General features: G+C 38.3%; 1 protein-coding gene across 1 annotated transcript in view; it reads right to left on the bottom strand.

Moving 5' to 3' along the window:
* The window catches only part of DCTN4 (dynactin subunit 4), a 32,453-nt gene extending 8,825 nt beyond the window's left edge, over positions 1-23,628 (bottom strand). Inside the window, exons 1-9 of the mRNA XM_082620288.1 lie at positions 23,470-23,628; positions 20,639-20,709; positions 18,069-18,247; positions 12,638-12,681; positions 10,417-10,524; positions 8,744-8,817; positions 8,402-8,514; positions 7,968-8,077; positions 2,564-2,637 (exon numbers count right to left, since the gene is read on the bottom strand). Of these exons, the coding sequence (XP_082476414.1) occupies positions 2,564-2,637; positions 7,968-8,077; positions 8,402-8,514; positions 8,744-8,817; positions 10,417-10,524; positions 12,638-12,681; positions 18,069-18,247; positions 20,639-20,709; positions 23,470-23,604 (908 nt within the window). The 5' untranslated portion in view covers positions 23,605-23,628. The remainder of the gene's footprint in view (positions 1-2,563; positions 2,638-7,967; positions 8,078-8,401; positions 8,515-8,743; positions 8,818-10,416; positions 10,525-12,637; positions 12,682-18,068; positions 18,248-20,638; positions 20,710-23,469) is intronic.
* Positions 23,629-24,571: the final 943 nt, after the last annotated feature.

The following is a 24,571-nucleotide window of genomic DNA, read 5'->3' as shown; positions in this document are numbered from 1 at the left end:
CATGTCAGAGATAATTTTAAAGAATCATACCACTTCGATAAGAACTTAAGATATGAAACCAAACTGGTAATGAATTCTTTCTGAAATCTTACATATACCTCTAGTTTAGAGCCTATATATGTGTGTGCATCATGGCAGGTATCTCTACCTTATATATGTATTAGATATATTTTTTGAGATTTTTATTAATTCATTTCTGTAAACCTATAGGCAACTGGTTACAAGATCCAAGACTGATTTAATACTACATTATAGGGGTATAAAAACACTACCACCTACTTACCACTTTTATATAGCACTTACTATGTGTAACATTTGAAGTATGTTACAAATATTAACTCATGTAATCTGCATTGCAACTGCGTAAAATAGATATTACTATTATCCCCATTATAAAGAGGAAGAAACTAGGCTTGGGAGAAGTAGCTTGCTGGTAAGTGGCCAGCATTCAAATCTAGGCAGTCTGGCTGCAGGGTCCTTGCTCTTAACCACTATGTTACACTACCTCTCTAAATAAGACAATAGAATTTTGTACTTGTATGTGCTTGTTCTGGACTCAAAACGTCAAAACCCAGGTTCAAATTCCAGCTTAGTGTTTATATACCAAGATACTTCTTTGTAAAGAGCAGGGCAAGATATTTACCTCTTTGTGTCTCGGTTATAAAATGAGAACATTGAAAGTACCTTTATCTTGAGGTTATTGTGAAGAATAAATTAAATAATAGTGCAAAAAGTGCTTGGAACAAAGCATGCATAAATGTTATCGTGCATATATTAACATAAGACAAAATCTATTGCAGAAACACTACAAGTGGGCACGGGTAGGAGTGCATCTTAGCATTAAGGTATTTTAACTTCAGACTAGGTATTTTTCATGACAGTCATCAGGACTACCTGAGTAACTTGATACAAATTCAAGAGCCCCACTATCAAGGATTTGGATTTAGCTGGTCTGATGTGTGACCAGAACACATGTATTAAGATTCCCCGGTGACTCTGCCATGATGCCAGAAGAAAAGCACTTTTTTTCAAAGCAATCTTAAGAAACTGATGCAAAGCACATCCTGCCATTCAGGATTTCTGTAATGAGTGTAATTCTTAATTAAGAAAGGAGTTCGTACCACACTTCACATGCCATTTTTGTAGTCCTAACCAGTCATGCATTAAATAATAGTTGGGAAAACAGAACATACTGTACGGTGATTTACAGTTACAAAGCATTTGTGAACATATAGCTCATCTGATCCTTCTCAACAACCACAAGAGAGAGGTAGGACTGGTGTTATGCCCATTTCAGAGATGAGGGAAATCAGTTTAGACAAATTCTGTAAGTGCCAGAACCCATATCTGGCCCTCCTAAGTCATGAGGCCAGCACTTCTCTGCCATTCTGACTGCCAATGATTTCTTTTTAATTGTTGCATAATATTCTACATGAGTGTATCTCAATTTAATCAATTTTTTTTGTTAATGGTTAATCAGTTTGACATTAAAATTGTTTCCAGCTTTTTGCCTTTAAAATGTTATAACACACATCTTTATGTATTGGTCTTTATATATTGCTTTGTTTCTAGAGAATAGATTCCTGAGACAGCACTACCAGGTTAAAAGGTCAATGTCATTTTGTCTTGATATTCCAGGTCTCTCTCCAAAAAAAGACTCTAGCAATTCAGTCTACCAACAATGTATGCAAGTACGTTTACCCACACGCTCACTAGCACTCAATACTACTTATTATTTAAAATTTTTCCTATCAGGTCTCAGCATCTTTCCATATATTTACCGGCCATTTGGAATTTCTCCTCTGTGAGCTACATGTTCAAATCCTTTGCCCTACCTCATCCCGCCCCCCTCAACAAGCCCATTCCAGGGATACTAAACTTTTATTTATCATGGAGTAGCAAATATTCTTTCTTGCTCTACTGTCTCGGGACTTTGTTGTCAATTTTGGTTTTTACAACTCATATCTTTCTGCTAAGGTCAAAGCTGGCGACTTTCCTTAGTGGCTTCTGGGCTTCCTGCCTTACTTGGGAAGGGCTCTCTCACCCTAAAGTCAAGACAATAGTTTCCTAATTTTTCTTCTTTGATAGATGATTTTCATACACAAAATTCCCTTCTACTGACAAGTCTCAGTGAGTTAACACTAATTAAATCACTTTTATCCCACTCAACAAAGCATTATCAGAACACAGTTAAATAGCAGGAACATTGTTACAGGGATATTCTCCCATCTGCTATATTTTATTTTATTAATTTTTTAAAGAGATCATTCCCAAACGGAGGTACTTTATCATTTGCGATGAATGACTAGTGACTCTCCAACCAGCAACATACCACATTGCCACAGACCATACTATCATGTGTCCTGATATAACACCCTGGATTCTGTGTCTGTAAATTTGCCTTCAACTTCCTGGTATGTATTTCAAAACCAAAACAGGAACAAAACAGCAAGATTATTCTGAAGTAGTTTCTCTTTCCTTTTTTAAGCCAAGAGTAAGCACATGTCATAGTGAAAAAACAAAAAAAAAACAGTAACCCAAAACACCAATCCCAAATACTCACACAGCAACCAGCTGGATTTTGAATTTGATAGATGTTGGATTAAATTCTGGCTTGCTCAGATTATGTTCACATTTCTAAAAAGAAAAAAATATGTATCAGAGGAAAACAGGAACACACTCTACTGATCCAGAGACATGCCAAATCCAGAAGCATAGCATTTACTAGTTTGGTTTTACTTTGCTGAAAGATCACAGATGTTTTGAAATAGAATGTATACTACCCATAACCAAAATATACAAAAGATGTTTTGGACTTCTGGAAATTAGCAACCACACTATCAAATATTAATAACCTTGTAGTGCTTCAAAACTACTGAAATAGTAACACAGACTTATTAAGTATGAAAGATGTGGATTTTTCTGAGTTTTCCTCTTCCTTGCTTTGTTTTGTTTGTTTTTTTGCCCGTGACTTGCGGCATGCGGGATCTTAGTTCCCTGACCAGGGATTGAACCTGTGCCCCCTGCAGTGGAAGTGTGGAGTCTAGTGGAAGTGTGGAGTCTTAACCACCTGACCGCCAGGGAAGTCCCTTCCTTGTTTTCTTTTATATTATTATTAGTCTTTTATAATTTCCTTTCTACTAGCCTAAAAGATAAGCATTCTTGGTTTAAGTGAATTTAAACATCACATCAACTTTACGAGGTAGGTGTAGGTACTATAATTATTATTGTCCCTATGTCACAGATGATAAAAATGGGACACAGGAAAGGTATATAATCTGTGCAAACTTCACAGAGCCAGCAAGACTTGGAGCTGGGATTTAAATCCAAGTGGTGTGATTCCAGATCTCATGCTTTAAAATACAGTAACAATTACTTGCTTACTTTCTTCAATGGGTTCCACATGCATCCGGTTAAAACATTTTTTTAATGGTATAAAAAAGAAACAGTGTAAAGATACCAGTTACCTGTCCCACTGTTCCTCTCCCCAGAGCCAACAAGCTTCTCATGTGTTTTCTCACAGATAGCTGATGCACACAGAAGTATACACATACATCACCTTTCTTTTTTACGGTAACACAAAAGAGAACATTTTATATTCTTCTGCCTTTTTCACTGAATCGATCTTGGAATGACGCACCAGCACGCACAGATGTACCTCTGTGTCCGACCGTAATGAGTTCCGTAACGTATGTAACCAGACCCAAACTGATAAATGTTTCCATGATTTTGCTACTACAAATAATGCAGCAATGAGTAATCCTGTATGCAAATCGCTTCCCACACGTATGAATATATCTGTAGGATAATTTCCTAAAAGTGGGTGCATGCATCTATTATTTATTTATTTATTTATTTATTTTTGTGGTACGCGGGCCTCTCACTGTTGTGTCCTCTCCCGTTGCGGAGCACAGGCTCCGGACGCGCAGGCTCAGCGGCCATGGCTCACGGGCCCAGCCGCTCCGCGGCATGTGGGAGCTTCCCGGACCGGGGCACGAACCCACGTCCCCTGCATCGGCAGGCGTACTCTCAACCACTGCGCCACCAAGGAAGCCTGCGTTATTTTGATGGATATTGCCAAACTGCTAACTTTTGCCAATCTGATGATTATGAAATAGTTTCTCACTGTAGTTTTAATGTACATTTCCCTGATTACTGTACATGTTTGCATATCTTTCCTATTTATTGGGTATTGGGATTTCCTCTGCCATAAATTGCAAGTTAGTACCTATTTGTTATTTTTATACTGGGTATCTTTTCCTTACTGATTTGCTATACTTCTTCACATATTCTGGATACTAATTCTTTGTCAATTATATACCTTACAAATTACTCTTCTCAGTCTATGGCCTACCTTTTCATTTCTTTATCGGTTTTCTTTGGAATGGGGGTATAAATTTTACTTTTAACGTGTCAAATATATAACTTTTCCTTTATGGTTTGTCTTATTTTCGGACTACTCCCTTAACTAGAAGCCATAAAGAATATTCTCCCATATTTCCTTCTAGACATACTGGTCATCATATTTACTCTTTAAAGTTTCCAATGCTCCTGAAATTGACTTTTGTGTATGCTGTGAGTTAGAGACCCAATTTTATTTTTTTTTCATAGAATCATTTGACCTAGCAAAATTTCAATAGTATTCTTTCCCCAGGGACCTGCAAGGCCTATTTAGTAAAATCAAGTTTCCTCACATGCATGAGTCTGTTTCTGCTTTCTCTATTCTGTTCCAACAGTCTATTAATCTAACATGCACAAATATTTTTTATGTTTATATATTTATTTTCCCTCTTTTCTTATACAAAAAGTTATGTACCTGCTGAGCACCCTGCTTTTTGCATTTAAAAATACATCCCACATTAGTACATTCTGTTTTATAGATTTTTGGTACTCATTGTGTGGATGTACCCTAACTTCTATATATTTTGGTTTGTAGAGGTGTACCTTCAGGATAGACTCCTAGAAGTGAGATCGATGGGTCAATATGAAACTGATTTTTTGCCTGCTGGATCTGTCCATTTCTGAGAGACAGGTGTTGAAGACTCCAACTACGATGGTGGACTCACCTATTTCTCCTGCAGTTCTATCAGGTTTTGCCTCACACAGTTTGACACTCTATTGTTCAGCACATACACATTAAGAATTGTTACATCTTCTTGGAGAACTGACCCCTTTACCATTATGTAATACCCTTCTTTATCCCTCATAACTGTCTTTACTTTGAAGTCTGTTCTGTCTGAAATTAATATGGCTACTCTTGCTTCCTTTCAATTAGTACTGACATGGTATACTTTTCTCCATTTACTTTTGTTTTTAATTTTTTAATTTTATTTATTTTTTTACACAGCAGGTTCTTGTTAGTCATCAATTTTATACACATCAGTGCATACATGTCAATCCCAATCACCCAATTCATCACACCACCATCCCCCCCACCCCTGTGGCTATCCCCCTTGATGTCCATACATTTGTTCTGTACATCTGTGTCTCAATTTCTGCCCTGCAAACCAGTTCATCTGTACCATTTTTCTAGGTTCCACATACATGCGTTAATATATGACATTTGTTTTTCTTTCTTACTTCACTCTGTATGAGTCTCTAGATCCATCCACGTCTCCATAAACGACCCAATTTCCTTCCTTTTTATGGCTGAGTAATATTCCATTGTATATATTACCACAACTTCTTTATCCATTCGTCTGTTGATGGGCATTTAGGTTGCTTCCATGACCTGGCTATTGTAAATAGTGCTGCAATGAACACTGGGGTGCATGTGTCTTTTTGAATTATGGTTTTCTCTAGGTATATGCCCAGTAGTGGGATTGCTGGATCATATGGTAATTCTATTTTTAGTTTTTTAAGGAACTTCCTTACTGTTCTCCATAGTGGCTGCATCAATTTACATTCCCACCAACAGTGCAAGAGGGTTCTCTTTTCTCCACACCCTCTCCAGCATTTGTTGTTTGCAGATTTTCTGATGATGCCCATTCTAACTGGTGTGAGGTGATACCTCATTGTAGCTTTGATTTGCATTTCTCTAATGATTAGTGATGTTGAGCAGCTTTTCATGTGCCTCTTGGCCATGTGTATGTCTTCTTTGGAGAAATGTCTATTTAGGTCTTCTGCCCATTTTTGGATTTCTCCATTTACTTTTTTTTTTTTTTTTTTAAATTTTTTATTTATTTATTTATGGCTGTGTTGGGTCTTCGTTTCTGTGCGAGGGCTTTCTCCAGTTGTGGCAAGTGGGGGCCACTCCTCATCGCGGTGCGCGGGCCTCTCACTATCGCGGCCTCCCTTGTTGCGGAGCACAGGCTCCAGACGCACAGGCTCAGTAATTGTGGCTCACGGGGCCAGCTGCTCCCTGGCATGTGGGATCTTCCCAGACCAGGGCTCGAACCCGTGTGTCCTGCATTGGCAGGCGGATTCTCAACCACTGCGCCACCAGGGAAGCCCCTCCATTTACTTTTAATCTATATGTGTCTTTATATTTAAAGTGGGCTTTTCCTTTCTTTTTTTTTTTTTAAATAAATTTATTTATTTATTTTTGGCTGCCTCGGGTATTTGTTGCTGCGTGCGGGATTTACTCTAGTTGTGGCGAGCGGGCTTCTCGTTGTGGTGGCTTCTCTTGTGGCGGAGCACGGGCCCTAGGCCTGCGGGTTTCAGTAGTTGTAGCTCGTGGGCTCTAGAGCGCAGGCTCAATAGTTGTGGCACACGGGCTTAGTTGCTCTGCGGCATGTGGGATCTTCCCGGACCAGAGCTTGAACCCGTGTCCCCTGCACTAGCAGGTGGATTCTCAACCACTGTGCCACCAGGGAAGCCCCTTCCTTTCTAAAAAGGTTTTTCAATATAGAAATTTTTTTAACATATGCAAAAATACAGAGTGGTATTATAAATCCCTTGGTACCAGCCACCCAACTTCAACAATCAGCAACGTGTTAGCAACAATGGCCAATCTTGTTTCACCTAGACTCTTACCCACTCCTCATGCCTGACTATTTTGAAACAAATATCGGACATCATGTCATTTCATCCTTAAACATTTTGGTATGCAGCTCTAAAAGATACTTAAAAAAAATAACAATACCATTATTATCCCTAAGAAAAAGAATAATTCTTTTAATAGCATTAAAAAATCCAGTCAGTATTTAAATTTCCCCAAAGGTTTCACACATTTTTCTTTCCTCCCTCCCTCCTCCCCTGGTCCCTTTCTTTCTATCCTTCTATGCTGTGTTTGAATCAGGAATTAAAGTCTATACACTGCGTTTGGTTGATAGGCCTCTTCTCATCTAATGCTGTGTTATTTGATAACAGGAGCTACTAGTCACATGTGATTATTTAAATGACTTTCATCTTAGAAAGATTCAGGCCCTCAGCTGCACTACCATATTTCGAGTGCTCAGTAGCCACAGGTGACTAGTGGCTAACATGCTGGACTATGCAGATAAAGAACATTTCCATCACCACAGAAAAGTTCTGTTGGATGGTACTGATCGCAAAGGTTTCCTTTCCATTTTTTTTTCATACTTTGTTTTCTTTTACAATGTTTCTTTTATTTATTGAAGAAACCCTGCTGTTAGTTTCATAGATTCCCAGAGGCTTTTGCTGATTTTTCTTCTTTCTTGCAAATTGATTTTTTTTATTAGTCCTTTTTTCCCCCTCTCTACTGGACTAAAAGCTTTATATTCTTTCACCATTCTTTTAGGGGTTAGCAGTATGAACTTAACCTTCAAATACCCCCGGCTTCCACATGTGTAAAACAAGGGTAACAACAGTACCTACCTCACTGAGTTAGGGGGATTAAGTTTATCTTGAAAGTTTTAAAATAGTGCCTGGCCACTGGAACGTTATGTACAAGCATCTTCTACATTTACTACATTCCAGAGGTTTTGATACTGACCAGATGCCAATCGTGTTTATTTTTGCTTTTCTCTTACACAAATGACAACTCTACAGAAAGGAATACTTACTCGGCAGCGCAGGGACCGTTTGATCAGAAGATGCTTGTGACGAGGATAGAGCTGTGAAGCACAGATTGGCTGGAAGTCAGGCTGTAAGAGGCGCTGCTGAAGGGTGGTCACTAGCATGAAAGGCAGAAACCAAGCTTGGTTTACAGGGACTTGCTCAAAATCAGACGTATATGAGATAATTACACAAAATAACACTGCCTTTGTGAATAGTGCTCTTCAAAAAACTACAATATAGAAATTTGACAAATGTTTTAAAGTTCTTCAAATGATTACATCTATTTTATTTTCTACATGACTCATTTTAGTACTAACAACTATGCTATTAAAAATCTCAAATCAAAAAAAAAAACACCTCAAATCACAAGGCATATATAAGTAACAAAAACAGAATTAGATGTAAAATACAAACAAAGCAGAATCATGTATAAAATTACCCTCTGTTAAATTTATTGGTCTCGTGTAATAGTCTTCAGGTAGAGGTTCCACTTCATCTACAGCCTGAGCTGGCTCAACCTTTATCTCTTTCTGGTCCTCTCCTTCTTTAAGGCTAAAAGATAAAAGCCATCATTTCTCAAGGGTCCACCCGAATATCTTCAAAGTCCATGATATCAATAATTAAAGTATTCCTCTACTGTAGAATATTCTGTTTAGGTTTTTCCTAAGTATGAGTATCTTCTTCCCCATTGGCAACTGTTACTAACTTTAAAACCACATTCCTTCAATGTTCATTTTGATATCAGCTTTTTCCCTCAAAGCCATTTAACATCCAAACTTACGAAAGTCCAGCAAGGGTACTGATGGTTGTACCGGCTCGTGGTCGCTGAAGCCTGGTTCCAAGACCATATTTGTCCTAAACAGAGTTCAGAAATTCCTATTAGAAATTCTACTTTTATATATCCTGTGTATCAAAATAAAGAATTTTGGGAGGGACAGCATGAGAAGCTCAGGGAAATAAGCCAAAAAAAAAAAAAAAAAGCTAATTTTAAAGCTTCTTTTAAAGAGAGTAATTATAGCCCCACATAATCTTACTCTTAAAATAATAACAAAAGCACCCAACATGGAGATTGAAACTACATTAATGCAGTGAAAATGAGCAAAATGTGATAATCTAAGAATATCTAAGCTATGGCTTAGACCAGAACTATGTGGAGTATCTAAGACACACAATGAACGTCTTCTTGGAACACCAGTGATCATCTGCTAACTTCTTCAGGGTTAGCAAGAATCATAAAAGAGAACTTACCACTACATGAATAGTATGTTGCTGTAGGCCCCAAAATAGCAGCAGGTTGCAACAGAGACAAAAAAATGCAGCATAAGATAGAAGCAAACTCATACAGCAGGCAGGTTATATGGGAAAGTTGGAAGAGTAACACATTTAATTCAAATTCCTCTCCTAAATATACTAGTGCATATGCTGATTATACCACTGGATTGTTCAAAAAATTCACTGAGACTTCATACAAGTCTCTGGCAAATATGGATGCTTTTCAAGTTTTAATGTTGTATTAAGTTCTAAACTAGATATTTTTATATGAACCTTACCAGTTCTTAGGGTTTTAATGCCTTAACTAATTCTCATGCAGAGATAGTATAAGAAGTTAATTAACCTTTACAGGTCTCATTCCCTTTGGTGTAAAATGGGGATATACCACCTACTACACAGGATTGTAGTGAGGATTAAACAAAATAATATGTATAAAGTGCTTAGCACAGAGCTTGCCACATCACTGCTATTCAATAAACACTATTTATTAAATGCCAACCTGCTTGGCTCCAAGCAAACACACAGAAAATAAACCGTTCTGTGAGAGCAAATAAAACTTGGGGGACAAAAGCAAAAGCTCCAAATCCTAATTTCTTGCTTCTAATTGGTAGTTTACAAATGAGTAGAGAATGACTTTTGTAAATAATTCCTATCAAAAATTACACCTGCATATATCACTACTTATTTAACCACAAAAATGCTCTGTGTAAAAGTCAGGGTTTTTTATACTGGAGAAATATTGGAAGGGGCCAAAAAATTATGGTAACTAAAGCTGGGAAATCACTACTACCAGGATGCCAAAGGTGGGTGGGCTACGTAGGTAATATGGATAAAACCTACCACTCACCCATATTCTCCTGACTTTCTGTAATATCCAAACGCTGTAAATGTGGGTGCCTACAAAACTAAACAGTAGCTGCTTTAGGAATAATCAGAAGAGAAAGGGGTGTGATGGAGAAAGAAACACAAATGTACTTAAAACTCAAAGAACTCAAACAGAACTTATGATATGGCAAAAGCATAACCGCTGGACTTAGACACCTATCACCTGAGGAACCTTCGTCTGCTAGCCATCGTTCCGGAATCTAGGGACAATGGCCGCTTTCTGAAATGTTCCCTGTTCTTATGCCACACCGGTCTTGATCCATGAATTGCAAACTCCTTTCTGTACCAATTTCTCACCGAAAAAGCCAAAGGCATATAGTTTCTACGCCGTGCCAGTTTCTTGCGATCTCGCTCAACCTTCTCCTTCTGAGCAAGCTGCTGGTAATATTCAATCAGTTTGTTCATCTGTAAGAAATCAAAGACTCAGTATTCGTTTCACGAAAAAGCTAACAAGAAACGTACAAAATTAATCAACTCCACTGACTAGACATATAACGAATAGACAAGACAAATTTATTAAGGTGGGCAAGTTTGCCCTCTTCTTCAAAGAGAATTTGTCTTCATTACATGATCTATTTTCAGAATTGAAATGGAACCTTCAAGTTCAACAACAGGGAGAAATGAGCAATGAAAAGGCTTGAAAATTTCATGTTCTCTTTTCACTGCTCTTTAACTTCATTGCTTACTTCCCCTCACAACTGCTCCTATTTTCTCTGCATGACCAGAGGACCACCTATTTCCAAGGATGTGACATTTCATACTTTATTTTCTCCCACTGTCCATCACATATTTTCATTTAAAAAATATATTTTAATCATAAAAGCAATATATGATAACTGTGAAAAGTTCAAACAATATAGAAACATAAAGAATAAAACGTGAAACTTCTCTTTTATCTCTCACGCCCAAGTCCACCCTTCCCCTCCCCACAGGTATCCACCATTAGAGTTTAGATATCTTTCTTACACACTTACAGACACAGGTATGATATTATATCCTGCATACATTAAAAAATGCATGTATAGACATACTGCTTTTATATGTGTAAAATAAATACAGCTCTTTTTATTTTTCATATAAGGGGAAAAAACTTACTATTTTAAAACTTTTTCACTCTAAGTGCCATGAACTTTCCATTCAGTACAAATAGATCTACCTCATTCTTTTGAAAGGCTGCATCTTATTAAACAGTACAGATGTCCTAAAGGTATTTAACCATTTCCTCTGAGAGCACTTAAATGGTCTCCTGGTACCCACTCGTGTCCTCTCAATTCCGCAGTAATTATTTTTAGAGACACTAACCTGATCCTGTCAGCTCTTTTCCTTTAAAGCCTTTTCAGACTCCTTAACTTGGTCCACATGGTTCTGCACAGTCTGACCCCAAATCCTTTTCTCCATCCACCTACTGCTATGCTCCACTCTGGCACACTCGCCTTCTTGTCTATAACTTGCTTTGCTCCTTCCACTTACAAGCTCTTTGCCTATGCTGTTCCTCTGCCCTGAATTCTTTCCCTTCTCTGCCTGTCATCCTCAGATCCTAGCACAATCCTCAGATGTGGACCTACCTAGTTGAAATTCCCCCTAATAAATGTCCACATGCACAATTTCTCTGTCTTTCATATTACCTTGAGTTTTTCCTTTATCTGGGGATTATTTAATTGATTTTTGTTTTCCCATTAGACTTAAGCTCTATGAGGGTAAGGACCATGTATTCCTATTGTTCAGCACAATCCCTGACACACAGTATGCAGCACATGCTTGATAAGTGTTTGATAAATGAATATACATATTTTTGTGCATAAGTACAAGTATTTCTGTCGGTCAGGGCCCAGGAGGTAGATCCTGCTGAGAGACCAATAAATCGGTACTAATTTACACTAACAATAGTACATGTGAAAAGGTCAAGTTCCATACACTCCCATCCAAGATATTTTCACTATTTCTAATTTTTGCTGATGTCGTAAGTGAATAATTATAAATTATTATTTAATTTGCAGTCTGTACAACTTCATTTCGATAGCATATTATCATCTTTCTAATATTCTACTTCCAGGGGCAACAAAATCAGTTCTAATGTATACTGCAGAGATCAATTCACTGTGAACTATTAAAGGATGTCTAAATCATGATTCTATAAGCAAACACTACTGAGTCCAAGGGCATCTTCCAAATTAGTGGTGTTTCCAAGAGATACGATGTTTATACGTGGATGATATTTCTGAGAACAAATGGATCCTTAACACAGTTGGTGGGTATGTGGAAAACAGAAATGTATCATTTCCCTTTTCCAATTCACAACCTGAGTACAGAACTAAAACTACACCTAGGTTTCTCTATTTACTTAAGTCAGACTGGAAAAAACTGCCACTGTGATTTAATGTCTTACAACGAGAAGTACTTTCTAAGTGTAAAAACCACCAAAATACACATGGATTTATAAGCATATGCCACATACACTGATAAAATGGTCTTTTTCTTCATCTTTTCTCATTTCATCCTCTGATGACCCTTTACTTACCCGTTGCGTGTGAGGATTTTCAGGTTCCTGCCAACCACCACTAGCTGCAAAATAAAGGAATATTAAACAAGACTTACATAATTTGATAATTTTATTTCCACAAAAACAGGTCATCTGCAGGCCACAAAATAAAGCTTAAAAACATAAAATCACACAATTTCCAAGGAAGAGTCCTAGAAATTATACAGACCAAAGGGCTCAGAATGAAATTTTTTCTTTAAATATAATGATGGTGATAACAATAACCACCACTAGAACCACAGCTACAACTAACACATGTATAACTTCTGTGCCAGGTATTTGAAATGTATCACACTTCATTTTATTCTCATAATAGCCCTCTGAGGACTTCCCTGGTGGCTCAGTGTTTAAGAATCCACCTGCCAATGCAGGGGACACGGGTTCAAGCCCTGATCCGGGAAGATCGCACATGCCGCGGAGCAACTAAGCCCACGTGCCACAACTACTGAGCCTGTGCTCGAGAGCCCGCGAGCCACAACTACTGAGCCCGCGTGCTGCAACTACTGAAGCCACGCGCCTAGAGCCCGTGCTCTGCAACAAGAGAAGCCACCGCAATGAGAAGCCCGCGCACCGCAACGAAGAGTAGCCCCTGCTCGCTGAGACTAGAGAAAGCCCCCGTGCACAGCAACAAAGACCCAATGCAGCCAAAAATAAATAAATAAATTCATTAAAATAAAAAAAATAACCCTCTGTGGTAGGGACTCTCATTATTAGTCTTATTTTACAAATGAGGAAATTGAGGCTCAGAGAATTAAATAACTTGCCCAAAGTCATAGAGACAGTAAGAGGTAAAGCCAGGATTCAAACTCAGGCAGTCTGACTCCAGAGAACTTGCCCGTATCTGCAACACTGGGCAATTTCTGTGTTCTATGACTTCAGTTTAGAGAAGAGTTTCTTACATAAGAGACAGAAGCACAAATCATAAGGGAAAAGATTATTCCAGAAAGCTGAAAGTAAAACCATAATGAATACTTTCAACGCATGGTGCTGTAACAATTTACAAAAAATTAGCCTTGACCCCTACCTCACAACATTTACAAAATTTACCCTGAAATGGTAATAAACTTATATGTAAGAGCTGAAACTATAATATTTCTAGAACAAAACAGAAGTGAAAATCTTAGTGACCTTGGGTTAGGCTAAAGTTTCTTTACTAGAACACAAAAGGCACAACTATAAAATAAAAAATTGATAAACTGAACGTCATCAAAATTAGAAACCTGTAGGGCTTCCATGGTGGCGCAGTGGTTAAGAATCTGCCTGCCAATACAGGGGACATGGGTTCGAGCTCTACTCCAGGAAGATCCCACATGCCAAGGAGCAACTAAGCCCGTGTGCCACAACTACTGAGCCTGTGCTCTAGAGCCTATGAGCCACAACTGAGCCCACACGCCTAGAGCTCGTGCTCTGCAAGGAGAAGCCACCACAATGAGAAGCCCACGCACCACAACGAAGAATAGCCCCCGCTCACCGCAGCTCGCCCAAGTGCAGCAACAAAGACCCAATGCAGCCAAAAATAAAATAAAAATAAAAATAAATTAGAAACTGTGTTCTTCAAAAGACACAGTTGAGAAAATAAAAAGGCAAGCCGCAGACTGGGAGAAAATATTTGCAAAATATATATTCAACAAAGGACCTGTATCTACAATACAGAACTCTCACAACTCAATAAAAAGATTAAAACTCAGTTTAAAAATAGGCAAAAGATTTGTACAAACACTTCACCAAAGAAAATACATAGATGGCAAACAAGCACATTAAGAAAATGCAAATTAAAACCACAATGAGGTATCACTACCCACTCACTATAATGGCCAAGATGAAAAAAAAAAACAATACTAATAGTTGATGAGGAACTGGAACTCTCCTACACTGCTGGTGAGGACCCAAAATAGTACAGCCACTGTGGAAAACAGTTTGGCAGTTTTCAGTCAAGGAAAACATACACTTAACCCTGTGACTCAGCAATTCCATTCCTAGGTATATACTCAAGAAAAATGAAAATACATATTCACACTAAGATTTCTAGGCAAATGTTCATAGCCAGCTTTATTCATATGAGCCCTAAACTGCAAAACATTCAATATCCATTAAATGGAGAATGAATAAACAAATTATGGTATATCCATACAATAGAATACAACTCAAAAATAAAAAACAAAAACACAAACGAACCTCAGAAGCATTATGCTAAGTGAAAGAAGACAGACACAACAGACTAAACTACTCCAATTATATGAACTTCTAGAAGAGGCACAATTACAGTGAAAGAAAGAAATCAGTGGTAGTCAGGGGCCAGGAGGTGGGGGGAAGGAAGTGACTGCAAAGGGGCATGAGACAACTTTTTGGGGTAACGGAAATGTTCTATGATTGTGGAGGTGGCTACATGGCTATACACATTTGTCAAAAATCAAAGCATTTTACACTTAAAATTGGTGAGCTTCATTATATGTAAATTATATCTCAATAAAGCTAACCAAAAAAAAGGGGGGGAAAACTGTAATTAAATACCATTTCACAACCATCAGTTTGGAAAAACTTGAAAGAAGTCCAACAATGCTAAAAGCTGCCAGAGATCTGGAGCAATGGGTAGTCTACTCATATATTATTAGTGGGAGCAAAAATTGGCAAACCAGTTTGGAGAGCTAAACATGTACACATCTTAAAACCACCAATTTTACTTTGTTATACAGAGAAACCCTTGCTCTTGTGACAGGAAACACACACAAGAATGTTTCTAACAGCACTGTTGTCAGAACCAAAAAATTGAAAACAACCTAAATGTGAAGAAGAGTGAAGAAGTAATCTGTGGTAAGTCATGCATGAATCACCCACCATCACAACTACATACCACAGACAAACCTGATAGAGATGAATTGTAGCAGGATGCACAAAGCATGGTTCTATTTGTTTCAAGTTGAGAAGCATTCTTTGCTAGTGGCTACATACATACATGAAGAAGTGCAAAAACATGCATGCTTTTTTTCAGATGGACACTGATGACCATCTGAATTCAGGATTGTGATGACTACCTCTGTCTAGAAGGAAGAAGAAGGCAGATGCAGTTGGGGGAAGGCTATACAATGGGCTTACACTGTTTTGGTTATGTTTAATTTCTTAAGCTGGGTGGTAAGTTCATGAAAGTGTACCAGTTGTATAATTTAAAATAACTTTTTTTCCAAATAAAAAGGACTCCTGTTGAAGGTGACACTATAGCCCCTTACAAGAAAAGGCAGCAATAACATCCTTAAGTACAATATTTATATTTTAAAAGTTGCCTTAAGGCAATTATGAAAAATAATTATGTGAAAGAAGTATTTTAGTAATATTTTAGAAAATCTGAATGTTTTACCTAATTGCGTTTTTAGAACTGGTGATTTATTCTAAATACAAATTTGAGAGACATTAAAAAGTTTCTGCATGTTACTGACACAATGGCTTACTTAAAAATAAACAAATAGTTCTAACTAAAGTGGTTTCAGGGCTTCTCAGACACCAGTGACATCATGGAAGAAATGAAATTACCTGTACTCCTTAAGAACTCCTAGTATTCAATTATCACTGTCAAGATACCCTAGAGGAGCTAGATTTCTAGAAACAAGCACAGCCTTTAAATTCTGAAAAATAAATTATCCAATCCTAATAGCTTACAGTCCAGAAAGTATTAAAAAAGCACTTACAGAGTAACAAACTGAGAAATCTATCTGGATTTCTAGGCTTCCTTTCTTTAACTTGATAAAAAGAAACAAAATACAAACATGGAAAAAATACACTTTAACTCACTGAACTAAGTGCCACTTTGAGGTTGTTTTTTACATGTAACATAAATTCATAAACAAATTCAAACAATTTACTTGCTACACTGACATTAAAACACACACACACACAAATATTTACTGACAATCTAAGAAGATGCTACAGAAACTTTCCAATATAAATCACATTTCAGGAAATGCCTACCCACCAATGAGCATTTTTAAGGGACTTGTTTAGTTAGCTTTTTGTTTTTGAAGAGTATACTATCAACATAATGTATGAAGTTAGAAAAACAACCAAGAGCTCAAGCATTCTAAACCAAAGGGCGAACTCAAGAGAACCAAGGATTAAGTTTTAAGAATAGAGTTGAATCTAAAGGAACCTCACCCATATTTACTTCCAAACTATGTAAGAATCTGTAGAAAACTTTTAGCTGAAGTCCATCTTCATTTTAGTTATGTCAAATAACATAATGAGTTTTTAGTTGGCTTCCTCATGTAAATAGTAAGTTGATATTTTTAATGGAAATGTAAAAATGGGAATTTTTAACAAGTCTAAAAAGTTTTCACAAAATTAAACAAATGAAATTTCAGAAAGAAAAAAGACAATGGGGAGTTAGCAGTGTTGCTGTTTATATAAAAAATAAACAGCAACTCAAGATTTTGAACTGATTGTAATAAAGAGTGTTTCTACTCTCTGATATTAACCATGGAGTACAGGATATGAAAACATAAAGGAAGTTTCCTAATGAAGGTAAATGCAACCTCTGCTTTGAAATGTGCAAATGATGGAAAGGTAATTTAATACCTTAGGTTTTCTTTAGGTCCAAACATACATAACTTTCCTGTTTCACTTATGATACATATAGATGTATCTTTGAGTATGTGTTTGAATGCTCCAGGATAGATACTTGGACATGTAATTTCTGGGTAAAAGAATATAAGCAATTTGAAATTTTAATAAATGTTGTCAAACTGCTCTCTAAAATGGCAGCAGACAAAAGAACTATTTTCCCATATTCTTGTCATACTACCAGATTTTTAAAATTTTGCCAACTCAATGGACGAAGTTTTAATTTCCATTTTCATGATTACTAGCAAAACTGAACTTATCTTTTTGCATATTGACTTAAAAAAATCACCTCACCAAGTTGTGTGCAAGAAAAAAAATCCAATGATTTGTGCACTTTGGTTATTGACCATCTTTATTTCCATTTCTGAGAGCTGCTGTTCATATCCTCTGACAATATCTTTCTATTGGGTAGCTTTCTGATTTCTAAGGGTTCCTTATTTTTGGTTATTTATCTTTACTGTTATATATGATCCAAGCTTTGTGACTTTTATCTTTTAGGTTTGCTCATGGTGTGTTCCACCATCAGGAGCATTTATTTTTTATGAAGAACATTAATCTTTTGATTTAAAAAAGTATCAGATTTATAAATGCTATTTTACCAACTTTAAGAAAATGAAATAGTTTACCAAGTCTCAGATGAAACATCACGGTCCATGTGAGAATGTGGGAACATAGAAGATTTAATGACAAAATACTCTGAATTTATCGCCTACCTCCCAACAGGTAACAGAAATAATGATTTGTGTGCAATTACAGTACTGCCGATTTCACAAAATCTCATGTTGAAGTCCGACTCACTCACCCACAGATTTGTCTGCCATGCCCACATCTCTAGATGTCCAGCGACAAAATCCACAGGCCAGATAATAGGCTTTCTTCACCGTGGTCTTGGCTGGGTCATCTGGAAGCTGTGTGGAAATGCTTGTTGCCCGAGTGGAGAGGGTGTGCATACAGCCGGGACAGTCAAAGCAGTTGGCGCATCTAGGACACGACAAACAACCATTGATTCATTCAACAAATATTTACCGAGCACCTACTATGTGCCAGACATTGTTCTACACGTTAGGAATTCAAGAGAGAACTATAAGGGAAGGGTGGCTCTCAAGCAAAAAGAAATTAAAAAGTACTCTGAAGAGGCTCCTACAAACTTCATTTTAAAATTTCAAAAGTATTACGATAATTATTTTTAAAAATGCAATCATCATCAAAGTTCCTGAAGAGTTACAGCATGACCCAATCCTACTCCAGAGAGGGAATCACAGTTAACAGTCTGGAGTTAACTTTTAGACTCTTTTACAGACCACAAAGATTTCTGTGGGACAGAGAAATGTCACAGCTTATGACTTTAGAGAGGACAGACCAACTGCACAATGGAAAACTGAGAGGCAACAATACAATAAGCTGTGAAACTGGCTTTGGAAAATAACTGCTTGTTTGCTGTGCCAGAGAGCTGAAACAGATACTAAACAATGTTACCAAGATGAAATGTTTCAGAAGCGGGGCATTTTCAGGGCTTTCTGCTCTCTTTAGGCATTACTCTTCCTAGTGAAACACTCAACATTCCCCTACAGTCTCCCCCATGCCTTGTTGTTTTTAACTTTCCCACCATCTGAGATTATCAGGATTTCACCTCCAGTCCAGGACTTGTTCTGACGTTCCATTCCATAACTCCAATTTTCTGTGATATTTTGCTACTAGATAATATCCTCAAATAAGGATAATAATAGTACCCACCTCATAGGGATATTTTGAGGATTAAATGACAAAATTTAATGTATGGAAAGCATACAAAACTGGTTTATAAGGAGCTGTTTCTCCGGGACAGGAAAGACAAAACAGTGGTTCATATCCATGGAGGTACAGAGGTGTGACTGGTTACAAAGGACTTCCACACCATGCTAAAAACCAAAATGGCACCAGTAGCAGTGAGTACCAGATCTTGGTTTTTAATACCAATCTTGGTTTGCAATACCAATCTCAAATAAAAGGTACCAGGGCTCCTTGGAGAAATGGCTAATTCTAGGACTGGAGCAGAAAATATAGAGGATGAGCCTGGAGCAAGTAAGAAAGTTCTCAAACAACTGAATAACACTTCCCTCCTCCTCACTGCCATATAATGACAGAGGTATGCCAAAGGGAGAGGGAAGTCTACTAAAGAGGTCCCAATGGCCAAAGCTGGAACAATCTGTGTTTAAAAAAAAAAAAAAAAAAAGTAGTACTGGATTATAACCTAAAGTATAAAATAAATATTCACAAGCCCATACTGCTTGAAGTAAATGATTAAATAAATAAAAAGGAGAGAAGAGAAAAATCTTCCATACAAAAGAATTCCAAGTAATACATGGAGATAGCCTTCACGGAAGGGGATCATAACTCCCCACTATTTAAGTGTGGGCTATAATAGTGCATTTCTTTACAAAGAGTACAACATGGAAAAGGAGAAGAAAAAAAAAAAGAGAGTAACTTTACATCAGAGAAACCTGACAAATACTAGCTCAAGCCAGGTAATCAAAGTTAACATCAATAGTGATGTCATGTTCGGGCTTCCCTGGTGGCGCAGTGGTTGAGAGTCCGCCTGCCGATGCAGGGGACGCGGGTTCGTGCCCCGGTCCGGGAGGATCCCACGTGCCGTGGAGCGGCTGGGCCCATGAGCCATGGCCGCTGAGCCTGCACGTCCAGAGCCTGTGCTCCGCAACGGGAGAGGCCACAACAGTGAGAGGCCCGCGTACCGCAAAAGAAAAAAAAAATAGTAATGTCATGTTGGTGGTATATACCTTTGATATGATGTGATGAGAGATGCACTTTACCTGTGTGGTTCTCCTCCCCACAACACATTCCCCCAGCTGATGAGAAAAACATAAGACAACTTCCAGTTGAGGGACATTCTATAAAATCTTACCAGTACTCCTCAAAACTAAGGAAAATCTAAGAAAATATCACAGCAAGAGGAGCCTAAAGAGACATGACTATTAAATATAACGTGGGTATCCTGAATAGGATCCTAGAACAGAAAAAGGAGATTAGGGGAAAACTGAGGAAATTTAAATAAAAAATAGAGTTTATTTAATAATAATGTTACCAATAATGTTCATTAGTTGAGACAAATATACCATACTAACATACAACATTTACAGTAGGGGAGACTGGGTAAGGAATAAACAGAATTTTCTGTATCATCTTCACAGTAATTCTTAAGTCTAAAACTGTTCTAAAATACAATTTATTTTTTTAAAATGAAAGTTTCATCTTTGGCATAAGTGATGCTAAAAAAAAAAAACCAGCTTGTTAAAAATGAGAGTCAATTCCATGCCTTTTTTACCAGCTATTTAAAAAATAGTTGAGGAAAACAGAAAAAATTGATCCCAGTCTTACCTATTCTTTTTTAGTTTGGCTTCAGCCGATGGCATATTTTCTAAACAACTGGGACAATAATGGGAGTCCACCTAGAAAGAAACAAGAAATCAAAAAATCAGAGGAAAAGACATTTAGCTTGGCTTGTATATATGCCTATGCCAATTAGTGAAATTTAAATTACATTATTCTGCAGCAGAGGTGAGAGACCATTGATCTGGCAAAGAACCTGGACTGTTTTCAGCATCGGGTTTATTCTTCAATCACCTGTTGTTGTCTTAACCTCTGAATTTCCTGAAATCCTTCTATTTTTCCTTTCTGATCTTTCCTATTCCCTTTCATCAGGGTTTTATGTATTAGACGTGTTAAAACATGTTTATGTAAAAGAAGATCTCTATGATAATCTAAATAGTTTAACAAATAAAATAACCCAATTTATGAGGCTGTGATCAAATATCCTTCTGTCTAGTCTAGCTGCAATAACTTGACCACACAAATTGTTAAGAGATTTTAAAAGTTTTCCCATCACTGAGGTATTACATGTCCACCGAAGAAAAGCATACATTAACATTTACAAAGTCAGCTGTAGCCAACCAATTAGAGATTTTTAAATGGCAAATTAAACTACTAAGTTAACAACATAGTCTTATTGTATTTAATGCAAAAACATAGTACAAAAATTAAATTCATTGTATTTTTTTAAGGACTAAATATTTTCTTTAATGTAGTAGATCCTATTTGATAATTCTAGAACTCTAGTCACCTGCAGATGGACAGATTCACTTGAACATAAATACTGTGACAGAAACTGTTTTCTTTTTTCATCATCTGCTTACAAACAGAACCACCTTTGAAAAGATAAAGTTACTGCTCAAGTTCCTGTCTCCAGGAACACAAAATATAATACTGTTAACTTATATTTGCACTTACTCATCATAAAAGGCAAAATATAATTCACTTCTCCCTGTCCCCTTTCCAAATTATGCTCATCCCTTCATGCAGCTCCAATCCCAGGCTTGTCATTAGAAATTTCTGGACTGATTCAGCCCTCACTAGCATCATCCTTCCCCAAACCCTAATGGCCTCCATTTCACAGGTGCACACCAGTCCGTAAAAGATGCAGTCACAGGGCTTCCCTGGTGGCGCAGTGGTTGAGAATCTGCCTGCCAATGCAGGGGACATGGGTTCGAGCCCTGGTCTGGGAAGATCCCACATGCTGCAGAGCAACTGGGCCCGTGAGCCACAGCTACTGAGCCTGCGCGTCTGGAGCCTGTACTCCGCAACGAGAGGCCATGATAGTGAGAGGCCCGCGCACGGCGATGAAGAGTGGCCCCCGCTCGCCGCAACTAGAGAAAGCCCTCGCACAGAAACGAAGACCCAACACAGCCAAAAACAAACATAAAAATAAATAAATAAATAAATAAATAAAAAGATGCAGTCACAGACTGAATGTCCTAGCTGAAGAGATCCTTACAGATTATGGAGACTCAGCTCCCTAATGATCACCAAATGAGAATCTAATCCAATAAATTCTAGAGGTGGAGCTGGGACAGCATCCTAAAGAGAAAGGACCTGCCAAAGAATAAGCATACAAAGTGCTAATGGAGATGGAGAAAAAAAAATCATGTATATAATACAGCACTGATTTTTCTCTTGTGTTATTTAACTGCTTTCTCTGACCATTCTTAACAGTATGAAAACTATTCCCAATAAAATAATAATTATTCATAATGTGTAAAATGGCTTATAGTATAGGACATATTCTCATATGCATTTTTAACCGTCCAGGGATCCTCACTGAAGTCCTCTGAATCAGGCTGCTTGGTTTCAAATCTTGCTGCCCCCTCCCACCCACAAATTTTTGGCTGTGTGACCCAGCGCAAACATTATGTGCCTCTTTCTTTAACTGTAAAGTGCTTTTTAAAAAAAGGTATCCATTCTAGTTTGTAGGATGATTAAAGATTATGTAAAGCACATGGCATATAGAAAGTACTGAATAAGCATTAACTATGTATTATTACTAATCAGCTTTTCCTTCACGAGACTGCAAGTTACTCAACAGCAAGATTTACGTCTTAACGCGTCTTTTAATCCGCGGAGCCTATTGAATGTAAAACATGTTCCAAGTGCTGCAGAAGTTCTGGGGTTTTGTTATTTGGTGATTTTTTTTTCCGGGGGTCTTTTACATTTTGAGCAATCCCACCTCCAACGCCCACTTGCGCCAGTGAAGGTCAGAAATGTACCCTCAGGAGAAGCGCCATGAATATAACACTTTGAGCTTCTTAAACGACAGACCCGATTGTAAGCGCTTTTCACTCAGCTCACCCCATCCCAACCTCTTATCTGCTGCAGCCTTGGGCTAGGTCAGGAAACAGAACAAGGCAGTTGGAAGAGGGCCCAGTTTCTGCCCAAGCAGGGGCAGAACTTCCAGGATGGGAGGGGCTTGGATGAGAATGCCCGCGGACCTCCCCACTCCCTCAATCAATGCTGGAAAGACGATATCTCGCCCCTCAAGTGGCCTGAATTAAGCATCCCCATACCTTTTTTCCCCCTGACCCACACAATGACCAATCCCGCCCCCCCCCCGAGATGGCCAGGGTCCCCAAAGTCAAGTTTGTCCCAGAGGGCGCCCTAGAACAGAAAGGCCGCTCAGCCCCACCCAAGGCCGCTCCTCCTTTCCAAGTGACAAATTACGTACGTATAAGCAAATTAAATCTCAGGCAAATCTGAGTGACGGAAGGCAGAGCCAATCAGCATGCTAGGAAAATTACCACCCGCTGGTCGCGGTGACTAGGAGGAACCGCCTCCCCCCTCCCCCAACACACACACTCTTCATGGGACGACTGCATTACCTCGTGAGACACACATTCCAGCGACCGCAGCTCGCTACAATAGCGGCAGAAGTAAAGCTGCGAGAGCGGAGCCCGAACCTTCTTTTCTCCCTGGACTACGTACAGAACCCGCTCCGATTGCAGCAACGACGCCATCTTGAGGGGGAGGAGTCAACGACGCTCTCGTCGCATCACGTGACCCGAGAGCCAGCGTTTCCCTGGCTTCGCTCCCTACGTCTTTCAACGTATACTTTGACGTAAGGTTTCCGAGCTAGAGGGGCTTTGCGAGGGACGAAAGTCAAAGTGCGCATGCTCATCTGGGGTTCCAGGTTTTCCCCCGCCTCCACCTTACGCCTCCACCTTACCCCTCCAGAATTTTTGTGAGCGTCAGCCGTCTGGGCTGAGCTTAGACCTTTTTTTGCTAAGTACGGAGTCGCAGAACAAATCCAGACAGACTCAGTGCGCTCCTTTCCTTTGTTTCTAACAGAAAGGAAGGCTGCTCTTCTGTTTTATTTAACACTGCCTCTACTGCCCTCACCTTCCAGACAAACATCCGGAAGTTAGGGAGGATCTCTGACACAGAGTTTCATGGGAACTGGAAAATTTAAGAGTCCACACCAGCACTTTCTTCTGACAGTCTTGTTACTGACCTATAGGAAACTTTCACGGACGTTATCTCGTTTGAAGTTTCTTAGATTGAGCTCCTCCACGCAGAAGCCATATCCCATTCATTTTCAGGTTTTGCATATTTAGCGTTAGGAATTAGTCTATACTGTGGGTGTTCAATAAATATTGCTTAGTGAAGGAATGGAATCAATGAATGAACAATGTTGCTAGGTGTCGTTTACATTTTTCTAGTGCATAAACTAAAGCTTAGACATGTAAAATAACCACTTAGAGCTGGGCTGGCAGAGACTGGAGCCCATGTTACCTGCCATCAGTTCAGTGCTTTTCCCTTTGTACTAGTGTTGTATTATTACCTGATATTAGAGTTGGTGATTGAGAAGAAATAGAACTGAATAGTAATATTAGTTGACGTTTATTGAGCACTTATTGAATGCAGAACACTGTGTCAAAACTATACATACATTGTCTCATTTAATTTTCACCAGAACTTCAAAAG

Source organism: Mesoplodon mirus (assembly GCF_964341445.2).
Source record: "Mesoplodon mirus genome assembly, chromosome: 5".
Taxonomy (NCBI): Eukaryota; Metazoa; Chordata; class Mammalia; order Artiodactyla; family Ziphiidae; genus Mesoplodon; species Mesoplodon mirus.
The sequence above is the reverse complement of the archived record's forward strand: the minus strand, read 5'-3'. Positions and strand labels throughout refer to the sequence as shown.